The sequence below is a fragment of the Populus nigra genome, chromosome 17, assembly GCF_951802175.1.
Source record: "Populus nigra chromosome 17, ddPopNigr1.1, whole genome shotgun sequence".
Taxonomy (NCBI): Eukaryota; Viridiplantae; Streptophyta; class Magnoliopsida; order Malpighiales; family Salicaceae; genus Populus; species Populus nigra.
Window position 1 is genome coordinate 8,132,715 of NC_084868.1, and position 17,720 is coordinate 8,150,434.

At 30.7% G+C, this 17,720-nt stretch overlaps 1 protein-coding gene across 5 annotated transcripts; it reads right to left on the minus strand.

The window, feature by feature from the left end:
• Positions 1–8,430: 8,430 nt before the first annotated feature.
• LOC133676841 (uncharacterized) lies at positions 8,431–13,967 on the minus strand. Of its 5 annotated transcripts, XM_062098616.1 has the most exons (6): positions 13,708–13,965; positions 13,569–13,629; positions 12,815–12,936; positions 10,665–12,653; positions 9,678–9,864; positions 8,431–9,187 (listed from the first exon to the last, which is right to left on the minus strand). In XM_062098616.1, the coding sequence occupies exons 4-6, from the start codon at positions 12,576–12,578 to the stop codon at positions 8,577–8,579; spliced, it is 2,712 nt and encodes a 903-aa protein (XP_061954600.1). In that variant the 5' UTR covers positions 12,579–12,653; positions 12,815–12,936; positions 13,569–13,629; positions 13,708–13,965; the 3' UTR covers positions 8,431–8,576. The 5 variants fall into 5 exon arrangements, with proteins under 5 accessions (XP_061954600.1, XP_061954599.1, XP_061954598.1 ...); XM_062098615.1 differs by having other exon boundaries at positions 12,815–13,629; XM_062098614.1 differs by having other exon boundaries at positions 13,569–13,965.
• Between the last annotated feature and the right edge of the window lie 3,753 nt (positions 13,968–17,720).

Genomic DNA, 17,720 nt, shown 5'->3' on the forward strand with positions numbered 1-17,720 from the left:
TTATTAAATGTTAATATTTTTAATCATTTCGTCAGTGATATATTCTGTCTGTAATATTTAATTTAAATTTTCAATTTAATCAAAAAATTTCAGAAATTGTCAAATATCACCGACAACTTTTCAATCCGTCGTTGATTCCGTTTGTAATATTTGATTTAAAATTTTAATTTAATCAAAATTTTTCAGAAAACCGCCAAATAACACCAACGACTTTTCAATCTGTCGGTGATTTTGTCTGTAAAGAACAGTAATTAACAGTGCAATTGAAAAATGAACAGTTTCAAAGCTCTCTGGAAAATACTGACGGAATTTTCTGTTGTTGATTCTCTTTGTAATTGACATGAACAATGTTCACAATATACTAATGAATTTACCAACGGATTTTACCAATGAAATTTATTCTGTCGGTAATTTCATTGGTAAAAATGGCACATCATCGTTTTTTTTGCTTTGTTTTAATTATTTTTTTCCCACTATAATTCCCTCGGTAAATACCGAGGGAATATTTTTGTCGGTAACATCCGTCGGCAATTTACCAATGAAAATATTCTCTCGATATTTCCATTTGTATTTATCGATTTTCTAGTAGTGTTATGCAAGGGTGCATTCCACACATGCTTTAATCACATAAGATCTAGATCATTGATTCAGAGTCAGGCCAGGCTATATAATTTCTAACCATTACACCTAGATATGCTTTCCCTGCAACGTTACTTTATTTTTTTCTTATTTATTATTTTATCATCTTATATTTATTGACTTAAGCATCAAAGTGTCCAATGTTCTTAAAGGGAATTGGTTTTCCAAAAACAACATGCGCTAGACTAAAAAAAGGTTTACATTTAATCCATCACTCCCCAACCTTACAAACAGTCATGGAAAGCCTATATTCTCTGTGAAGATTTTTCTTAATTTCATTAATGGCGTCGTTTATGAAAAACTTAACAAAAGCTAGTTCATTCTCTTTGACTCATCATACTTTTCCATGGCTAACGAAACTCTAAAATATAGAAGAGTAACTGATCTCTCTATTATAAAAACTCTAGCTCTCCAATAATTTTCCTATCAAATATAAATGGTCAACAATATTGCACTAGTCATACAAGAACAACTCCCCTTCTGTCAATAAAAAATACAACATGCTCCACTACGTGTATTAGATAGAGAGAACTTTGATTTCATGAAGGAACATGACAAAATAACATACAGAGTATGCATGATGCTTCCACTTTAAAAACAAGTCTTTCTCACTCTGAAAAGTACTCCTCCATAAATCCGAGCCACATGTGTGGTTATCTCCATCAATCCTCATCTAACTCTCACTCGCATGTTCCTTAACAAAAAATACTTAAACACAAGATGAGATCAATGGTTATACAACCTTATAAGAAAGAACATCATTTCCACTATGTGGAAGACTCTCTAATTTATCAGAGTGTTACATGCTCATCTCTTAAAAGATTATGTCTCCTTGAAGGTCAATTCGAAGAACTACAACAACCTTATAAATCCCATATAACATATATAAAATGTTAGAAAATCATAAATCCTATAATATAAAAGAGTGATGCTATGCACAAGATTTCCTAACAATTTTTCATGGATTTATTAGGGTGTGGTATCACACCTTTAAACCTGTCTCCATCATTAACCTTTATGATATTTATATTAAGCTCATTTTTCATTTTAGCACTAATATTTTAGCTAAAACAAGAACAACTAAGCTTTTTTCCATCACCTAATGAGAAGATAAAAACCCCAAATCTTATCTCTACAGATTCAATTAGGAAATGCTAAGAAAGAAAAATATATTTGAACCTATTACCATTAAGGCCTTAATTAGTGGAGTCTATAACTACTCATTATAGGAATGCTTATATACTTTCTCTGATAGGACTTCCTCAATATAAAATAGGTACTAGAGAACCATACTCTAGTAGAAGAGACAAGTGTCACTAGATAGGGACACCTTCGATTCCAAAAAGCAAAGTCTCCATAAAGTCATTCGTTTTCTACTAAAGTATCCCAGAAGAGCACCAAAGAATTTATTCATTATAATCTTACATCCCCTAAGCTTCTTACTCACCTACTAAAATATCCTCAAGTTAGTGATAATAAAGAGTAATACTTTATACAATATTTTTCCTAACTTTTTAGGAATATGCTAAGGTCCATTACAACTTTGATTATGGCTTTATCCTAAGTCTTCATGATCTTTATGTCAAACTCATTTCTCATTTCAACACTTGTATGAGAGGATGAAAATACTAAGGCATATATCTAAATATTCAATAAGGAAATGCAAAGCATGAAGAATCTACCCGAACCCATTATCACTAAAGTCTTAATTAGTAGAGTTTATAACTACTATTTATGGGAAAACTTGTATACCCTACATGACAAAACACTTATCAATGTTAAACAAGTGATAGAGAACCATATTTAAATAGAGGAAGCAAGTGTGACTATGTTGAGTAACCATTGTTTCTAAAGAATAAAATCTCGACAACATCACCAGTCTCTTACTTGAGCATTAAAAAATAATACCAGTGAACATATTTGTGATCGCCTAACATTCTTTGAAGTATTAACCAAGTTTTATGGCGTCTTCTATACTTTTTTTATGTTTGATTATAGGTGTTATGTAGGGGTTGATTACTTATAGTTTTGGTTCCTCGAGATAGGTTATCATTATATCAAGATCAATCACAAGCCTAAATTTAGCTTTCTTGGGAAGAGTTGATTTGACTGTGAGTTTCTGGATTTTTATATTCACGGAGTTCATATCAGTAGGTACTACAGTAAGGCTTTAAAATCAGTTTATATCTCTTTATTTTTTTAATTTTTTTGTTATTTCATCGTTTTCATCATCTAGAATAAAGTTACACACACACACACACACCAAAGTAAATGCAACACTAAGCTATACTAGAGAACAAACTGAAATTCAAGACATAAGAACTAGGGTAAAAATTGCAAAATGAAGTTGATATATCTTTCCAAAATGAGTCAAAATCCAAACAATATGAGGATTCGGTGATTCAAGATCGAATCCTTTTAAAAAGAGAGGGGATGGTAAATTCAAACTATATGAAAGGATCCATTATATGTGTCAATAGGGCTCATTGAAAGGTCAACAACTAAGAATGGTAAAAAGGCATTTAATCGGTTAATTCAAGATATATGGACCTTATTTCATACAAGACTTGTGGATTCAACTAATTTTCCCACTTACACATGGATTTGACTTTTTTTTAATGTATAGTTGTATGCTAACAAGCATAATTTTCAATCCAACTATTGAATCAAGCTAAAATTCTATCAGAAGTTTCCAGAGGTCTTTTTTATATTAGTTTACGATTGCAAGACAATTAGACATCAGAAAGGCCTTGTGAGAAGGTCTAGAAGCTATTATACAAGAATTTTATTAGTTTTCTAGTTGATTTAAGATTTTTTTTTCTATTTTGTTTAGAACTTTTTTATTATTTTTCCAAAATTATTTTGGAAGATTTACCTAGTATAAATAGGTTGATTTAACTTGTATTTCTTTTGTTATACAGAATTTGATTTTAGTAATTATTATTATTATGTATATGAGGTTTTGCTCACACTTTTTAGTTCTTCATAGAACTACTTTGACTTATTAAAAAATTAATCAAGTTTTGTGGCATCTTCTATAATTTCATTTGCATCTCAATTATAGGTAATGGGTAGGGGTTTGTAACTTATAGTATTGGTGTCTCAGTACATGTTATCATTATGTCAAGTTCAATTACAAACCTAAATATAGCTTTATAAAAAAGAGTCAATTTGATTATAGTTTTCTGAATCTTTATATCCACGGGATTCATGTCATGCTAGAATTTAAGAATCTATTAATTTAATTGAGGGCTTAAATGAAGATAACAAATGAGAATTTAGGTCAATTTGACCAAAAATAAACTAATTAGAAATCCAAAGATTGAAGAGTAAAAGGTACCAACATTAAAGGATTGTTTTGAATATCATCAGGGATTTAATTGAAAGAAATTTGAAAAATCAATCCAAACTAACTAAATACAAAGGAACTAAAATTAAAAAGACTGATTTGAAGAAAAAAAAGAATAAAAATAGAAACGGGAAAAAGGTTTAATAAAATTTTGAATTTCATATAAAAATAAAAGAGGAAGAAAGCCAAAAACAATGTTGTTATGGCAATGAGAGACAACCCTTCTTCTACCTCATAACATATTTCTCCCTTATTTCGTTTTGACAATGGATTCTTTTGCTTCCTTTTTTATTGTGTTTAAGCTCAACTTTGGGTACAAGTTTCTCTCTCTCACACGCTCATTAAAGGCCAAAAGACATATCATTTTTTTTTGTGCATTTGTACTTTATTCCTAGTTAAAAACCCATTTTATTGCTTTTCTATGGTGACCAAAAATACTTGCCATGCAAGTAGGGGCGGAGACAGGGGGTGGCAAGCAGGGGCTGGGGCCCCTTTACAACTCTCCCTTGATAATTTATATAATTTTAGCTAAAATAATAATATAATTGAAATCTTGCCCCCTCTAATTTTATCTTTTGGATCCGCCTCTGCATGCAAGGGTGCATGCCAAATAAATTTTCATATAAAATATACATGTGGAAAGTGTGAGAATATATATATATATATATATATATATATATATATATATATATAAGTCATGAAATTCTAACTAGAAAAAGTGAATTCATAACAAATTGATGAAAATCTTTATTTGAGAATTTTTGAAAATTTAAGGATAAAATTGTTATAAAAATTGTTTGATAGTAAAATTAAGATGGCCTATATAGTTGGAGGGTATTTTTGAAATTTACCCCCTTTTTTATTATGATGGAGGAATATTTGATGGAATTTATTATTATTTTTTTGTGGCAATTGAAAAGAAAGTATTTGTTACGATAGGAATAAACGAGAGAGTGCTTAAGAAGTAATTCTATTAATTACTTTTCAGGTCACATATTTAAAAAGAAAAATAATTATAAATAGAAAAGAAAAATCTTGAATTGAAATATGCTTTATTAGTTTTTAGTAAGTTATGAATTTTATTCTATATAATTATTTAAAAAAATTAATCAAGAGAATAATTAATAAAATATCACTAATTATTTCTTGAATATTATAAAATTTATCGGAAAGGGAATTGAGAAAGAAGAATTTTGTTGAGATTATTTCATTGTATAGTAAATTATTGAAGGAAATTAGCTGACTGATTTGATTCCTTTTTTTCCCTAAATATAAATAAAATTGGATAAAATAATAAATACATTATTCAGATTTTGCTTCATAAGTGTCTAAGAAAACCCATGAATCCCCGCTTGGCTTGGTTCCATACCTTCTATATATAGTTAGCCCATACCAAAGGAAAGGTGAGAGAGAAAAGAAAGATTTCCCAAATATTCAAAACCATTCCAGATCCAGTAGCATATAATTTCAGCTCCCCGTCAATTTCTACGTTAAATATTGACCACCGAACCAGTTTCCTTCTTTAGTTAAGAAGGTGGTTCTTGTTCAAGAGTGCAATCAAGGTCTAAAAGAGACGATAAAATTGAAAATTATGACAATGGAAGGTGCCATGAAGCCATTAGTCGTAGCCTTCATGGTTTTGCTGGGCATGATGGCCTTTGCCTTCTCTTCCACAAATACCAGGACGCTACCGAGTCCGCCGCCACCTCCAAAGAGTAATATTGATCTTTTGAGCCAGCAAGAATCCTCCGCCTTCAAATTCATGCCCAATTCCCGTCGCCGTGGCCCACCACCTCCATCTCCCAAGAGTGGTGTTGATCTTCTGAGCCAGCAAGAATCCTCGGCCCTCAACAAGATTCCTGCTTAAATCTGGGGTGTTTCGTCAGGGCTCAAAGATGGTGTACTGCTGAGCAACAATGCAGCATGCATCTTGTTATGTACGGGTACCATGTTAATAATCCAATAAAAAAGTTTTTGTGATTGATTGAAAAATATATTCAAATGTCTTCCAGTACTGTGTTCTTTTATTGCAAAATAGATCATACTTATTATTTAAGTTGGAAATCGTTTATAAGATATGCGCGAGGGTTATAAAAAACAGATCAAACGATTTATATAAAATTAATAAAATAACTTAAATAAACATATCAAATGATTTATATTATAAGAATATATTTAAACGGTTTTGTTAAGTGATTTTATTAAAATTATAATTTATTTTATAGCTTTCTATGTTCATAAATAAACGAATAGCATAATAACATGGAGTATCCGTTTACACCTATATAATTCTCGCATTTTATTCGTTAGAGTTTAATCATACACACAGATCATATATATATATATATATATATATATATATATATATATATATATATATATATATACACGCTAAATCTTAAATTGATATTCTATATTAGTTTTATTATACATGCTACATTAAATTTTTTAAGAAAAAATTTAGCTGGAAGCTGAAAAGTTGATGCTAGTCTTTAAAAAAATAAATTAAAAATTATATGTATTAATAAATGATAAAAACAAATTATTGATTCTAGTAAAAAATTAGGTTGGGAAACTGAGATAAATATACATATTAATTAAGATATCAAATTTTATGTGACGGGGAGTTTTTAATTTTTTTTATTTAATTATATAATAATAAAATTATTTTTTTATAAGAAAGAAACAATTTAAACTTCATTGAAAAGAATTTCTAGTCAATTCTTCCTTTTTATATCAATATTTTATTCAATGAAAAAACGTATTTTTTTTGTCATGGGTTCTTAATTTGATAAAAAAAAAAAAAAAAGAATTAGAATAAATAAGATATTGTATTCTCATTCAATATTAATAAATAAATTATTTTCAAGATTCTACATATCATTCTAATACATAATTATCCATAAAGTAATCGATCATATTATGATAAGAGTTTTTTTATTTTCTAGAAACAATGATATTTTTTTTATTAGGAGCACAGTAATTTTCTAAATATAAAAATGATAATTAAAATAAAGGCCGGTTAAAGCCTTTGAAAATAAATTTAAGCTCTTTGAAATAAGTGGGAAATATTTATTTCTCAAATCTAAATTTAATTTCCTTCCTAACATATCTTTTTATTATTTTAGTGAAAGCATTTTTAACTAGAATCAATATTAAAAATAAATCATGACTGTAAAAGATTTGGTGCATGTTTTCTTTTTTCGTTCTTTTCTACCCCTTGAAAAAATCACATCAACCCTTCAATTTCTCTTCCCATCATATTTAGTCCATGTTCTCTTAATTGTATTTTTTTATTTGAAAAAAATATTCAATTTGAAAATTATTTTTAATTTCATTATTCTTTAATTTTTTTTCATCTCTCAAATTTAATCCCTATTCTTTTGATTGTTATTTTTTTTATTTGAATGATTTATAAAATTGATTTCTTTATGCGATTTCATCATCCAATTTTTTTTTCTATCAGATTTGATTCTCATTCTTTTAATTGTTGATTTTATGCCTTGACAAGTTTTTAGATTGATTTTTGTTTTTAATTTTATCCATCAATATTAAATTTGTTGGAAATTAACATTTTTTATTAAGTTCAGATCTAAGATTTTACGGGTTATAAACTTAGAATATTAACTCAAATTTAGAAGATTCATCCGGGTTTGTTTTTTTTTCATGTTATTAAATTAGAATTATCATTTCTATATTATTAAATTAACAGAACTTATCTTTTGTTTCTTTCATGTTATTAAATTAACCGGGTTATGAGTTTTATAGGTTAACCATAGTTGACCCAAGTCAATCCGATATGTTGACATCTCATTTTTTTTTAAGAAAAATATGTCGTCCAACATATCACTATTTTTTACTTTCTAACATTTTTATAATTTTTTTAAGGTTAAAAAAATAATATATAATCCGTTGCGTAGAGCAAGTTAAAAAAAATAATCTTAAAACTATATCATTAAAAAAATAATCCTAAAACTACATAATTTTAGATTAATCTGAGTTGATAAGTCGAAGTAGTGACCTAATCGAAGAGTATTTATCTAAGATTCCTGACACCTTTGTACCAGTCATAGAAGTATATTGACTTAATCACGTCTACTTAAATAGTAATGGAAAATAGCTCTTTAAAAAAAAAAAATAGTGCTATTTACAAGTTATAAGAGCACAAACAATCATCAATTCCCAAACCTGCGATTATTATGGCGATCTTTACTCTCTTCTTCTTTTTTGGGAGACGATTCTGGTTCGGTGTGCGATATAGCGTTTGTAAATGGAGATTTTAGATTGCAACTACTCAAAATTAGGGAGTTCAGTAACGAACGGTCAGTCTAAAATTCCAGATAAGCAAAACAACAGTAATGTCTATCTAGAAGGGTGAGCACTGGATACATAAGGTGTTTTACCTCGCCTGCCTGATCCTCGAGCTGCGATAAGCCCCCAAAAAAAAAAAAAACATGTTGAACTATTTGTTATTATGGATTTTGTTTTCTATGAAATGAGAAATTCATCAATTTCATTCCTACATTTCTGTAGTATATATATCTTACCTCCTAAATTATCTCAAGGAACTCGTGTGCAAAATCCATCCCTACACTGCTACTAGCTCTCTTACCAACTCTTCTGTCAGTAGCCTCTCAATTTCCCTACCTATAATATCAACGTCCTCCCTCAAATCCAACCACTGCGATTCCCTTTCCAGTATTTTTTCTGCTGCAATGTCCTCGTTAGCTCTCCTATCATGGCTAGCAACCAATTTGCACAGAGTATCCTTGAGTCCGTTTTTTATCCACTTGGGACCAATCACAGTTGCAGACCTCACCCAAGGGTGTGAATTTGCATATTGCTGGTAAATCACCAGAAGAGCAAGATTTAGACGGTCGAACAGCAGCCTCCGTTCAGACCTTGGCCAACTTGCATGATTACAGTACTTCTTCTCGACTTCTTCAAATATCAATGGTTTGACTGGCCATTCTGGGGAGTGCAATGTTCTCAGGAATGTATCAGGGTCGCCATCATTAATACCGGAGTCCACCAGTACATCTGCTATGTAGGAAAATTCACAGCTCTCCTCAGCTACTTGTGCTGCTTCTGTAAAGCCAACAGATCCCGCCTCGACATCTTCATCACTAGAGATGAGCATGGGTCCTTCCTCGTATGCTTCCGACTCCAACCTAAGAAGTTGAAGCTGCATCCGAAGTCCTACAGGCAGGGAAAAACATTAAAATAAGGTAGCAATAATAAGAATTCAATGTAAAATCCCATCAATGGGAGATTTGTTGCAGCAGCAGATCCTTTTTCTCTGAAAAATCATTTTTTGTCTCGACTCTCATGTATGAGAATGATATCTAGTAAATCCAAAGTGGCCAAACCACAAAACAATGAAGACAGAGAATGACTGCTCTCTGCATATGTAACTTGAATCAACCAAAGTCTCATTATTTAATAATTTAAAACATTTTTACTCAGTGTAACAGAATAATTCCATTCCCAAGGACTCGTTATCATTCTTCCACTGAAAAAAACAAACTAAAAAAATGTTATGCTCACAAATTCCAAGTGGAGTACTGAAAATGCAAACAGATACAAATTCCAATGAAAACGCAAACTAAACAATAAAATGCAATGACTCAAATCCCAAGTGAAGTTCAAACACTGAAGAATTAATAAACTAAACAGTTTTTCAGATTACCATTCAGGTCAGCGTTGAGACCCTCAAAGCACTCAGAACCAGATGACAGGTCATCTGGAAAAGGAGTTTCAAGAACTGAGACAGGACTGGGCTGATCAGCCTCCTTCGAGCTTGCTGGAGTTTCTACTTCGGCTACAGAGTGCTGCATGGGAATTGAACCTTTCTTAGACGGCCCATTTGATGGTTCCTAAAACATCAAGAAGTGCTGAGATTAAACCGTTCACTATATATTGAAGTATCCATTTCATGATATATATATATATATATATATATATATATAGAGAGAGAGAGAGAGAGAGAGAGAGAGAGACTAGAGTATTTAAATTAATTCAGCACTGTGTTTTTTTGGATTATTGAACTAAAGACAACCACTTCTAAGAAATTGTTCTTCAAGCATTTCACGGAAGAGGCAAATATTAAACATGTATATCCTAGGAAGTAGGAAACAAATATATATATATATATGCATGGGTGTTTGTGTCTCTACAAAATTTACTGAAAAATGACAAAAAAGAAAAGCCAGGCATGTTCAATATTGAGATTGCAGCAAAATTAGAATTATGGCCAGAGCAAATTGTTGGTATTGCTTAAGAAAACAGATAGCAACAAAAAAATAAATACTGAAATCTTGCAATAATCATTTATTAAAAGATAAGAAACACATAGTTGCTCGTATATTTAAGAATCTACTTTTAAAACTAATGCTGTTGCACATATGTATTCCATGAATTGAAACTCCAATCTAAGGGAAAAGCATAGGGTTTAAATCAGATGTTGTGAATCAAAAACTGTATGCATCTGACTGACAGTTTTTCTGAAACACAGTAGATGATTATTAGGAAAGGGGAGAAGATAAACAAGAAATTTCTCCATCCCTTGACATTGAGATTTAAAAGGAAGAACACCCTGCAGCTCAAAGTTTCCATCTATGGTGCTCATAATATGTCAGCATGCACATGGGTCATCCACAAAAGATATAAACCATACCTTTGAGCTTGAAACTTCTAGATCACTAGCAGAGGAATTGCCTTTTACCAACATATAAGTCGATGATTCTTGGTCCATAGGCTTAGATTGCATGGCTTTGTTCTCAATTACCACATCCACCATAGTTTCAAAAACTAAACCTGTATCTGTGACAAGAGAAGCTGGTGTCTCAGAAACTGTACAAATTTGTTCCAGTGAATCATATTCTGCAATGTCACTCTGCACTTGATCCTGGCCAAAATTAATATCCAAGGAAGTCTCACTGTGATATCTATACGAGCAGCTAGACATGTGAGATTTCTTAGAACGTGATCTGGAATTTCTAGAAGACGAACATTCTCTCTTATTGAAATTTCCTTTTATTGTTCTGTTTCTTTCCTGCCAGATCACTTGTCTAGGGATCATATAACTGTCATGGGAAACATTTTCACGGCGCTTGTCTATTCTAGGACTACTGATAATAGTAGATGAAGCAAGCACAGACCTTGATCTCAAAAGATTCCCAGTACCAACATCCTTCCAGCCTTCCCTGCTGCTAATACCCAAAGGTTCATCCCACCTAACTGTTCCATGATTGCAATCAACGTCATCACTGAATACTTTTTTACAGATCATGGCATCTGAATTTCCTAGCCTTGTTCCCAAGTTGGGGGTAGCAAGCATTTCACCTAGTGTGCTGCTCTGACTAACAATTCCCATGTTCACAGACTTATGAGTCAGTTTCCACCTCTCTGAGAGTCTCTTCCTGGCCTCTCTGCTCACCAATGATTCGTTAGAGCATGATGATGAAGGTATGCTTCGGTTACTCCAATCAATGGAATTTCTGGAATTCACTGCGGTCTCCTCTGATTCATTTGCAGACTCATTTTCAGTTGAACTCTCATCCCCGACATAGCCTCTAAAACCAGAAGTTGAAAAATTCATGGAGCTGTTTATGAAATTTTTTCTCATTTTCCTGGTGATTTCCCTTGCAATTTCCCTAGATTCTCTAGACTTATACCTTAAGGGCCCTGCGTCATCAGGAAAACTTTTCTTTCCCCATGACACCACCTCCTTTTTCTTGATACTAGGAGTTTCAGTGTGTTTCCTACAATCTGAAGGTGATGCATGAGAAGATTGAGATGATGAGGTATTTTTCTTAGAATTCTGCATTTTTCCGATATTTGGTTTCAGAACAACAATCCTTGTAGGGAGAATGGCGGATTCATCTTTCTGATCCAGTTGAACTTTTGACAACTTGACTGGATTTTGAGCTTCAAGCTTACTATAAGAGTAGCTAGAAGGATCAACATGAGGTTTTCTTCGATTCTTCAATGGGTTTTCTCTCTCTATATTACAGCCTAGGCCAATGCTCCCACAGTGTGCAGGATATGATGACTTCTTAGCTGGTATGTGAGTCCGACCGCAATGGGATTGTGGAGGGATACCTTGTAAATCATGCAGATGCTTTGTGAACAAAGAATCTGGCTGCTGAAGATATTTCAGCAAAATATCCTTGTTGGAGTCCAGATCCTCAATAGCATCATGAAATTCTTTTGAATTCTGAAGTTTTTCATCGGTAGAAAGCCATTTAACATCCGTGAATTTCTGCTGAATGAATGCCATCTCAGCTGCTGTGAGCTCTGAGTGTCCATTTCCACATGATGAGTAACTACTACTATCCATCTTTGAAGTGTCTAAAACTTCAAATACATCTTTAAATTCTTGCTCATCCTTGGAGCTTTTTCTGGATGACCGCCGACCATATGAGCCTCTGTTTCTTTGAGCTATCTCTGCCAATACCATTCTTTGGGTGTAGTTCTCCAAGGATTTCTTTGGATGCTTATGAGAAGATTGCTGCAGTGGTAGCCCATCAAGGCCCATCAATCTGGCAATAACACTCGGAGACCTTCTGGATTCAGATTCTCTTGACATCTCTTCTGCTAATAACTTCTTTGTCGGTGTTCCAACCGCCTTTTTTGGAGATCTCCACCCCAACTCACAAGTGAACTACAAGAGCCAAGAAATTCAAATCACAACAATGAATACAAGTAATCAATAAAATACACACAAGAAGAAGGCTGGCATAGAAGAAATTCACAATTCATACAGCTGAGCAGGATTGCTTTTAATAAGTTTTGCAAGAAATAGAAGCAGATAAATCAACACACCAGTTCTTTAAAATATGGGAATCACCACAAGAACTAGAATCAGAGGCCAAATATGGGAAGATTCTCGGTTCCCGAACCGGCCCGTTTCCTGGAAATGAATTTCTTGCACACCATGAGGATTGCTGTCACAAGTAAAAGGGAAGGGGGTAGCAAATTTAAAATCTTCAAAATATTGTTTGCAAAAATTAAAAATAATCCAATCCAGAAATCATCAATTAACTGTCATTTCGAGCATGCGAAGCTTAAAAACAAAAAACATAATAAAAATATCGAATATGGTTAATGAGTACAGCTTAAAGAAATGCAAGCATATGTTTTTATAGCCAGAGAATTAGTAAAAGAAGAAGCAAGCAAAATCATGGGCATGCCACTACAGAGAAAAGATAATTAAAAGGTCATAAAGAAACTCAATCAAAAACCTACTTTAACTAAAGCAAAGAAACAAAGCCAAAAGCTCAATCTAGCTCCTCATCAACCTCTACAATGCACACGTAAATAGTAGCAAAAAGATTAACACTACAATTTTTAATTTTTTTCGGAATTTCAGCTATTATTTTGCTCAACTGCCTGAGAAAATCTGAAGAGAAACGAACAAGAGACTACTTTCCTTCTGCGTTACTTCTGTTACTGAGCAACAACAATGCAGAAGAAACAGACTCTGCTGGGATGCTTGAGAAAAATGCAGGGTGAAAAAATGAAAGAATAAACTTCCACCACATTTCTAAGCTGAAAATGTGTAACAAAAATAGTTTACCTTTTCTGCTAAGATTATGGGTATGAAGATGAGAAATAGGCAAGAGATTGGACCTTCTGAGCTGAAATATTTCCATGGTTATCACTCATTACAAAAAAGATTATTTAAGCAAGTAGTGCAATGTAGCAGCAGAAGAAACCTTAGATCGGAAATCCAGCAAAGAAGCAAGCGAGAAACAGAAAGGATCCAAGAAAATCATGTAATTGAAACTAAGAGAAGAGAATTAAAAAAAATCAGCTCTTTTAACTCCGAAAATAGATTCATTTACCAGATCTTGAAAAAAATTAAAAATAGATTTTTTTCTTTCTAGAAAGAAAGAAAAAAAAAACAAGAAATAAAGATGGAGAGTGTGGTCCGTTACAAGTGTCGGGGAGAGAGAGGTGGGTGTATTTTTTATTTTTTTTTTCTTGAACATTCAAAAAACAGAGAGACTGACACGGTAGTTGCAGTGAGGGCGGGTAAGTAGTAGAGTGCGAGAGTGTTCGGTATTGCCCATGCTTCTTTTAATATTAATATATCAAAATAATATTTAAAGAATTATTTTTTTATTTTAAATTAATTTTTTAAAAATTATTTTGATATATTAATATTAAAATTAAATTTTTAAAAATAAAAAAGTTTTTAAAAAATAATCATTATTAAACAATCTCTGTACGGGTGGTGGTTGCTGTCGTTGGGAGGTGTACAGTACCATGCGACCGTATTTTGGTTACACGTGTATTGAGACATGGCTGCCACGTTCATTTTCTGGTGCGCCTAGGTTTTTCTGGTAAGGTGTTTTTTATTTTTTATTTTTTTAAATTGAGGTTTGTATTCTTGGCTGTTTTTAGTTTAAGTGGCCAGTTTTGTGTTTGATTTGGTAGGAATTGGAGTTTTCTATAGCCGTAAATAGAGAAAGTGCGAATTTCAGGTGGAAATATGGTTATCGTCCACATCTTTCTATTTGTTGTGAACGTGCAATGAATATGGAGGTTTGACAAGGTAGGTTTAATATTATGGTGTAATATAATATTATGCGAATTTAAGAAATGGTGTTTCCCAAAAAATTGAATTTTCTGTTTGAAATTAATTTTTTGATGTTTTTAAAATGTTTTGATGTGTTAATGATAAAAATAATTTTTAAACAAATAAAAAATATATTATTTTAATATATTTTCAAGTGAAAATACTTTGAAAAATAATTATTATCATACTTTCAAATATCATCCAAAACTTTCAATATTTAAAAAAAATGAGTATTGTTAATATTAACAAAAACTCTAGATTATATGGGTTTTTTATTGTAATAGTAGACAGTTTATTGTCGATTGCTACAGTAAAATTATTTTTTTACCCTCGAGTTGAAAAGAAAGTGTAATTGTATTGGGGTGTTTTGGTCTTTACAATTGGTTCATTAGTAATTAAAAGGCTGTTTAGAGGTATGTTAATATTTTTTATTTTTTTCACAGTAAAAATACGGCTTTGTCCCTAGATTTAACAATTTATTGAGTTGTTGCTCAAGAGTTTTTTAGTCTTTTAAAAAATATTGGAATGGTTAAAATACTTATTTGTCCCTAAAGAAAAAAAAAGGAGTTGACTAATGACTTTTTTGGTTTTTCACACTTTAAAATACAATAGAAGTATCATTATATTCTTAAAAAAAGACAAAAATCAAGACATGCATCTAAAGGTATTTGTATACTTTCACTATGTTTTTTTTTATGATTTTCAAGTTCATGAAGAACATTATAGTATTTTCATGATAGGAAACAATTATTTTATTCGGAAAAGTTGTTGACTCATCATGTTCACTCGCCAGCAAATAGGTGTCGTCCATGGTGTTTGGGTGATGCATGTCAACCCATCTAGTGGCCAAACCTGCCCTTCCACCGTGTCATTAGATGCACTGTTGTGTTTTTTTTCTTGTAGGTGATTGTTTTTTTCCTCTTTTTTTTCTCTTCTAGAAAAAATGCATCTTTGTCCTTTTTTTTCTTTTAAATTTGTCAGTTTCAGTCATTTTTTTATATTTTTTATTGTCGTCCTTAGTCTTGTTATAAGAGTTTTAGTCATTTTTAATGTAGTTCTTGAATTACAATTTGTTATATATATTTGTTTTTAATTCAATTCATATTCTTTTGATTTTTAATTTTTATTTTCCTTGACTCTTCTGTTAAGGTTTTGTTGGTTTTCACTTTTATCTTTCAATTAAAGTTTATATTTTTTATGATTTTCAATATTGCCCTTATTCTTTTTATTTATATTCTTTTTTTTTAAAGTTTAATTGTTTTTAAATTAACCCTCGAATTTAAAATTTTTTGATACCCTTTAATTTATTTTTTATTTCAATTTTCTTCCTTATTCTTTTAATCACAATTTTTGTTCGATTTTTCCTCTCTTATTTCATCATTCAGCCTTTAATTTGATAGGGAATGGGCTTAAAGGTTTTTTTTATTTTATTTGTGATGCTTCCCATCTATTAAAAAATTTAACAAGTTCATGTGGTTCAGGATCCTTTTTTTCTCAATTTCTTGTATAATTTTGACATTCAACATTATTTAAAAAAAAAACAAATTGGTTTTATGATTATCTTTAATTTCTTCTTTATTGGTTTATCCTGGTTGTATGGCCTAGACTGTGGGTTTTGCAGATCTTTTTGAATAAAAGTTTTTTTTAATAATTATTTGTATTTAATTTTTGAATAATTCTTTTTATTTTAGACAAGTGAGCTTTATTTTATGAAATAATATTTATTCTTAAATAATATTTCTTATATGTTTGGCATTGTATAATGTTTTCAATTCCGTATTTGTTTATATTTTTGTTATCTTTTATTCATTTTAATAAGTAAATTCAGTAGACACAGGCAAATAAATATCTTATTTTGCAGGATCAAATATCTTGGTTTACTTTCATCTCTCAAATTTTGCAGTTTCTATTTTGGTTATTATTAACAATATTTTTTATTTACATAAATAATTATCGATTTATTTGATTGGATATTTATATGAGTTTTTTATTTATATTTAATTTTTTTTTTAGAAAATAGCCTATATATCAAGTGTTTTTTTTTTTTAAATTACAACTCACAATAGTGTGTGGCTTAAATAGCTAGTTTTTTAAGAAATCTTGTGATTAACCAGGAATGTATATAATTTTTGTACACTTACGTGATAATCTAATTCACATACTTTAGGCACCATAGAGTAAACTATACTCAATATGAAAAACAAAATTCATAGACTTGGTATTACTTGGTGCTATGATTATAATATTTTTTTAAGATATTTATTTGATACAATTTTAAATATTCTTCATTGTTTGTTATATTTGTATATCAAAATCATCAATAAAAAAATCATTTTGATAATTGTTTTTTCCAAAGAATATGAATCAATTGTCAAGCGTGCGGAACTTATAATTTTTCCAAATTGATTTCTATACTCTTACAAATATAATTTTAAATTTAAAAAAAAAACAAGATCAAAACATGAAAATCAAAATCAATTTTAATAAAAATAACAATAAGTTTAATTCAGCATATTCGGCGTCTTCTTTCAAACAATAACTTGGAGTTTAATTTGCATTATTATCTATACCTTGAAATTATTTCCGCAAACAAGAAAATATATTCAGTAATAGTTTTTGTAAGCATAAAAGTAAAACAAATACTTCATTACGTTTATCTTCCAGAGTATGAAAGGTAAGTGAATGGAACATCACTAAATTTCTGAATATATATATGATTCAACGGTAGTGATTGATCAAATCTTAGTGCAATCGCCATCAGATTGGTACATAATTAAAAGTGAATTTATTGCCAGAGGTTAATTAGGTGAAAAAGTTTGATGAACCAAAATTGTCAACTTGTGCCTAATTGACACAATTTCTTTTAGTAGAAGGATTATCATGTTCTGTGTGCTGGCATTAATGTTCTTATTAAAAACAAAATTATTTTTTTTAATTAATTTGAGTGTTCGGGCAGTTTATGTGTACTTCGACTAATCCTACGAGTCCTGAAATTAACGATTAAGTAAACTTTTAGTGACCTGAAGGTTTATAAGACTCGAACTAGTAATATTTAGATAGTAAATATAAAACATGATCAATTGAGTTACACCTTAAAGATATTGTATTAGGTGATAGAGGTTATTGTCTTAATTAATGCTTACAAAG

Excerpts from the sequence above, each read along its gene's own strand:
- LOC133676841 (XM_062098616.1), bottom strand. The coding sequence starts at position 12,578 with ATGTCAAGAGAATCTGAATCCAGAAGGTCTCCGAGTGTTATTGCCAGA. Across the intron at positions 9,865-10,664 it reads TAGAAGTTTCAAGCTCAAAG|GAACCATCAAATGGGCCGTC; the intron begins GTATGGTTTATA and ends TTGATGTTTTAG. Across the intron at positions 9,188-9,677 it reads TCTCAACGCTGACCTGAATG|GACTTCGGATGCAGCTTCAA; the intron begins GTAATCTGAAAA and ends CCCTGCCTGTAG.